Below are 6603 nucleotides of genomic sequence, written 5' to 3' on the forward strand. Positions count from 1 at the left end.
GCCCCTACCTCCACTCACTTCATTTCCTCTCGCTTCTCCATCTCTCATTTCCCATAAATCCCCTACTTTTCAAACCCCTCATTTTCCCTCGCTATCCCGACTTCCCATCTACTCAGTTTTCTTCACTTCCCCTACTTTCCTCCACTAATTTCCCCTCCTGGGAAAAAATCACAATTTTCAATTATTGAATGATGAGAGTTAAAAAGATTTAACATAGATATCTACGTTAATTACATGGACATTTTTTCAGCTTTAAATGAAGTTAAGATTCGTTTAATTGTCAACGTTTCGTAGTAGACATTTTTTTTATTTTAATTTTTTTCCAGTATAAATTACTTAATTTTGAAACCTTTTTCTTTTTGAATAATTAAATTTTTAAGGTTTATATGGGAACATTTTTCCATTTTTAACGTTGAATGTGTCGGTGAATTAATTTTTTGATCTTAGAACAAATTTTTGATTCCATTTTATAATTAAATTGTAATTTTTTCCTTTGTTTAATAAAAATGTAAAATTGTTGAATTTGAGAAGCTTTGATTTTGAATTCTTCATTTTCAAAATTTAGCTGTTAAAAATTGTAGTTATTTAAATTACACATTTTTAAAATTGAGGAGGTTTACTTTTATACTGACTTTTGATTTTCAAAATCATCCAAATTAAAAAATGTATATATATATATTTTTTTTTTTGAAATTGAAGAGTTTGACATTTTTTATTTAAAATTAAGAAATGTATGTTAAAAATTTCATCAAATTTGGAACTTTTTTAATTGTAAACTTGTCTTTCGAACTTCAAAATAAACCAAATTTAAGACCGTTTATTTTTGTGTCCTTTAAATTCAAGAACTTTTAATTATAAATCTTTTTTTTTAAATTCTTTCTGATTTAAATCTTGCAATTTAAAAAGCTATAATTTTGATTGTTGAACGTCGAATCTTCAATTTGAAAAATTTAGAATTGAAAACTTGGCGCCGATCTTCGAAATCATCCATTTTAAAGATTTTTTTCTTTTCTACCATTTATAATTCTAAATTATACAAAGTTTATGTTACATAATTTAAAAATTCTGTATTTTTTACGATTTATACTCGAAATTTCTTCAATTCGGAAGATTTAGAATTGAGTATTTGACTTTTGATCTTCAAGATCATCAAAATTTAACAATTTTTATTTATACAGCTTTAAATTTGAAAATATTTGAATTTCTAAAATTTGCAAATAAAAATTATTCGAGTTCGAAGTTTTACAATTGAATATTCTGTAATTTAGATAATTTACATTTGAAATTTCTTCAATCTAGAGAATTTTTAATTGAAAACTTGACTTATGGTCTTTAAAATTATCAAAATTTAAATTTTACAATTTAAAAATTACATAAATTTTTAATTTCTTTAATTTTAAAGGTCTAGAATTGACTGCGTGACTTTTGACCATTCAGGTTAATGAACTTTTATTTATACATCTTTAAAACTAGGAAAATTTTATTTTGTAAATGTAGAATTAAAAAATATGCAAGTTTCAAGTTTTATAATTGAAAAAACGGCAATTCTGATTATAAATTTGAAATTTCTGTAATTTTGAAGATATATAATTGAAAACTTGACTTTTGATTTTCAATATCATCTAATTTTAACAATTTTTATTTATTTGGATATTTTTCAATTTCAAAAATTAACAAATAAAAACTGTTCCCAGTTTGAAGTTTTACATTTGAAAATTCTGTAATTTTGATGATTTGTATTCAAAATTTCATCAATTTGGAGGATTTATAATTGAAAACTTGATTCATGAACTCCAAATTCAACAAAATTTAAAAAATGTTATTTAGACATTTTTAAACTTGAAGAGTTTGGATTTTTAAATTTTCGAAATAAAAAAATGGTACCAGTTTAAAATTTTACAATTCAAAAAACTGTAATTTTGATGATATAATTTTGAAATTTCTTTAATTTTGAACATTTACGATTGAAAGCGTGACTTTTGATATTCAAGATAATCCAAATTTAAGAATTTTTCTTTATACATCTTTAAAAATTATGAATGTTTGATTTTGAAAATTTTCAATCAAAAAATATACAAGTTTCATGTTTTATAATTAAAAAACGGCAATTTTGATTATATAAATTTGAAAAATATCTCTTTGATTTTAAAGAATAGTAATTGAAAGTGTGACTTTTGATCTTCAAGATAATCCAAATTTATGATTTTTTATTTTTACATTTTTTTTATTTACACATCAATCAATGTGCAAGTTTTATAATTAAAAGACGGCAATTTTGGATATATAAATTTTAAGTTTCTTTAATTTTCAGATTTAAAATTGAAAACTTGACTTTTGATCATCAAAATCATGCAAATTTAAGAAGTTTTATTTATACATTTTTAAACTTGCAGAGTTTTCAATTATAAATCTTCAAAATACAAATTAATGTAAGTTTTAGGCCACCAAAATCGAAGAAAAAGTTTTTTATCATTTTTTGGTTCAAAACAAAAAAAAAATCTACACAAAATAAAAATTTAGACAGCTTTTTCGAGTTCAAACGTTTAGCAATGCATGTAAAAATTTCGAGCCGTCTTAGACACTTCTTCTAAATAAAGCATTCATAATTGTACAATATGTATTCAGAAGCCTGTAACTTTGTTTATTTTAAAATTATGCCATGTGAAATTCAAGTATGAATAATGTACATTTTTTATCTTTTTGCGATTTGATTTGAATAATTAAAAGGTGAGAAACATTTTAAAATTCAGGCTCTTAAACTGCTTAATTTTAAACTTAATAATTTTTTTTTTCAATTTAAAAAGCTGTATAAATTGTATAAAAACGTTCATACTTGTTATATGAGAGTTTATGAATTTATGATTTTAAGATTAGGCATAGACAAACCAAATTATTTTAAATATTAAAAATGGAATATTTTTAATATTTAGAACTAGAAACTTTCAAGAATTTCAAATTAAACTTATTTAAAATTCAGTATTCTTATATTACAGAAAATTTAATAGTGTTGTATAAGTTTTTCTACTAAAAATTTAAGAAAATTGAATTAGTTACTTACAATTTTTTTGGTCCGAGTTTCAATTCGGTATCTATTATTCTGAGTTAGAGCTTAAGATTGTCACTCTATAATTGTGATATTGCTATAATTATTTGCAAGCGATTTTTTATGCTTTTAAACCAACAAATGGCAGCAATATCAATATAAAAAGAAGTAAATAATCGTTTAGTTAGTTTGCAACGCTCGTAGCGCCTCTTGCAGAAAAATGCGGAACCGAGAACATTTTCAAAATTCTATTATTTTTCCTCGACTAATTTTTTCATTTCAAATTATTAATATTTAAATTACCGCATTTTAATCATCTGATACTTTTAATATAGGAATTTCAAATTTAAATTTATAAAACAAAAGAAAAAAAAGTTTAAACCAAAAAGACAAATTTCCAACAAATAAATTTTTTCACTCAAAAAATAAATAAAAGTTTATCTAAATTATTGAACGTTTAAACCAGAAGAAAAATTTTCTTTACAGAATTTGAATTTTTTAACAAAAATATGAGATAAGAAAAAAAAAACAAATTTTCCACGAACCTGATGCATTTTTACCCAACAAAAATGAAATTTCAAACTAAAAATTATTTTTTTACAAAAACAAGAGGTGAACAGTTAAATTTTCAAACAGGCATAAGACTTCAATCAAAAAATAAATTTTTAACTTTTACTCAAGTAGTGGAATTTTCAATTAAAAAAGATTAATTTTCAACAAAATAATTAAAATTTAAACCAACGAAATGAATTTTCAACTTAAAATATAAATCTTTAACAAAAAAAGCGATTTCTTAATAAATTGATTCAACCAAATCTTTAAAAGAAATTAGTTGAATACTCAAGCAAAGAAGAATAATTTTGAACCAAAAAGTTGCATTTTCATTTAAAAAAAAGAAGAAATTTCTTCTGTAACAGATAACGTTTTAAATCAAAAAGATAAATTAAAAAAAATAGTTGAATTTTCTGTTGAATAAGATTTTAGTCGACATTTCAATCCAAAAAGACGAATTTTCAACCAAAAAGTATGACTTTTTAACCAAATTATTGAATTCTCTACCAAATAATTGCATTTTTTATCAAAGAAGATAAAATTTCTTCTAAAGCAGAAGAGTTTTTAATTACAAAAAAAAGTTGTGAATCCTTAACAAAATTTTGATTTTTTTTTAAATTGCTTTTTAATCTTACAAAAAGAAACTTTAAGATCCCGCCAAGTCCCTAGTAATTCCTTAAAATCACTTTAATTTTTAGAAATTCTGCAAGATTTCTTGAAAGTCCCTAAACTCCTCCAAACTTGTTTGAAATCCCTCCAACTTCTTTAAAAGCATTAAAAATCGTACGGAATTGAATACAATTAATAAAAATCCTTTTAAATTCCTGAAAATATTTTAAAAAAAAACTACATTCCTTGAAATCTCTTCAAATGCATTGAAATATTTTTTGAATAACTTTTCAGTAACTCGCTCGACATTATTTAAAATCACTTAAACTGCCTTAAAATCTTATAAAATCTCTTGTAAATCTTTGCAAAACCTTTTTGTATTCTTTAAAAAAATCCTTGAAATTTCTTAAAAATCATTCCAATTTTCTGCATTATTTTAAAGTACCTTCAAACTCTTTGAAATATTTACAAATCTCTTGACAAATCCTAATATCACTTCAAGTCTTTTAAAATCCTTTCAAGTCTCTCTGATATGAAAGAAAAATAATGAAAGAAATGGCTTTTCTATCTTGAAACCAAAGCTATATCACAATTTTTTAACTTAATTTCGCCTAAATTAATTAATTTTAATTTAGTGCGACATAATATTAGAATACTCAATTAAAAATAATACCATGTGGAAAACTTGTATTTTAACGCTTTTCCACAAGAGGCGCTACGAACGATGCCAACTAACTACAGTAGAACCTCGATTATCCGGCCTTCGATTATCCGAGGCTCCGCGTTATCCGAAGTGTATGCTCGGATAATACGGAGAATCATTAATAAAACAGATGAAGCTGCTGCGCCTAATTCTGAATGCGCGCAGTAGTTTGCAATTATTAATAAATTAATCAAGATAAATCCACATTTGTAAGTTGTTTACTTTTATTTGCTAAATGTTTATATTTATTTTTCTATTTAAAATATATTAAAAAAAAAAAAATACATAACTTCCGAATTTTGTACTTGTTCCGTCTTATGCGAGGTATCTCCTCCCGACATTACCTCGGATAATCGATGTTCTACTGTAAATCCGAATCTGTGCGTCCAAATTTTCCAAATGCAGCATGGGAGTGTGGTCTCCTCATACTGCTTCGTGGGAACAATTGACACTATTAGCAACAATTTAAACCAATTTATCTCCTCGTTCACTCTTAATCGTTGTAAATCGTGTCCAATCGATTATTTCTAGGAGGGAGATTCCCGGAACTGGCTCGATTAATTCACGTGTAATTTTATACGCTTTTTTTTAGTACATAGCTGCAAGTCCGCACCCGTATCCATATACAACCTACCCGGCGCCAAGCATCATCCACACCATGCCGCTGGGTGACTCCGAACAGACAAGCAATGCAGCCTCGCCTGACGATTCTTATCAACAGTACCAGGCTCAGCAGCCCAAGTAGGCCACAGTTTATAGGTTAGACGAAGTATAATTTTCTCAGTAGCGAAACAAATGACACCCTTTGACTATTTCAAAAAACCCAACAACACACCCCCTGCTTGTCATATCAATTTTTGAGTAGGTTCTCTCTTGGAGGAAAGTCAAGGTCCAAGTGAAACGTAACAAACATTATCGGTTCCAAATCAGTTTGAAACTTATTTGAAACTGGTTTGAAACTAATCCGGTATCGAGACTGGTTCTAAAATGTATCAAAACCGGACGCAGCTGGCTTTAACTTGTCCGGAAATTGGTTTATTTAAAAAGTTTTAGAGTGAGGTTCAGGATAAGGTTTCTGGGGAACTGTTCCAACTGGTTAGGACCAGTTCTGACTGATTATAAATATGCTTATGGTTATTTAATACTAGCCAGACAAAAAATGTTTAGGACCTGTTCCAATTTTTCTAGAAATATGGTTATGGCCTGTTCCAACTGGTTAGAAAAATGGTTAGCGCCTGTTCCAACTGATTATAAAAATGGTTGGCGCCTGTTCCAACTAGTTAGAAAATTCGTTGGAACCTGTTCTAACTGTTTATTATTTTTCCAATTGGTTAGAAAAATGGTTAGCGCCTCATCCAACTGATTAGAAAAACGGTTAGCGCCTGTTCCAACTTATTAGATAAATAGTTAGTATCTGTTCCAACTGGTTAAAAAAATAGTATATGTTCCAACTGGTTAGAAAACTAGTTGGTACCTGTTCCAACTGTTTAGTATTTTTCCAACTGGTTAGAAAAATGGTTAGCGCCTGTTCCAACTGATTATAAAAATGGTAGGCGCCTGTTCCAACTGTTTAGAAAACTCGTTGGTACCTGTTCTGTTTATTGTTTTTCCAATTGGTTAGAAAAATGGTTAGCGCCTGTTCCAACTGATTATAAAAATGGTCGGCGCATGTTCCAACTGCTTAGATAACTCGTTG

General features: G+C 26.8%; 1 protein-coding gene across 9 annotated transcripts in view; it reads left to right on the forward strand.

Moving 5' to 3' along the window:
* The window catches only part of LOC117175790 (protein alan shepard), a 79574-nt gene that overhangs the window by 69751 nt on the left and 3220 nt on the right, over positions 1 to 6603 (forward strand). For 6 of the 9 annotated variants that reach the window (XM_033365565.1, XM_033365641.1, XM_033365796.1 and 3 more), the window contains one exon: positions 5500 to 5648. In XM_033365565.1, coding sequence (XP_033221456.1) covers positions 5500 to 5648 — 149 coding nt within the window. Of the gene's footprint in view, positions 1 to 5499; positions 5667 to 6603 lie in introns of all 9 variants that reach the window. The other 3 variants (XM_033365880.1, XM_033365965.1, XM_033366215.1) reach the window with 1 other exon arrangement.

This window comes from Belonocnema kinseyi, chromosome 1 (genome assembly GCF_010883055.1).
Source record: "Belonocnema kinseyi isolate 2016_QV_RU_SX_M_011 chromosome 1, B_treatae_v1, whole genome shotgun sequence".
NCBI lineage: Eukaryota > Metazoa > Arthropoda > Insecta > Hymenoptera > Cynipidae > Belonocnema > Belonocnema kinseyi.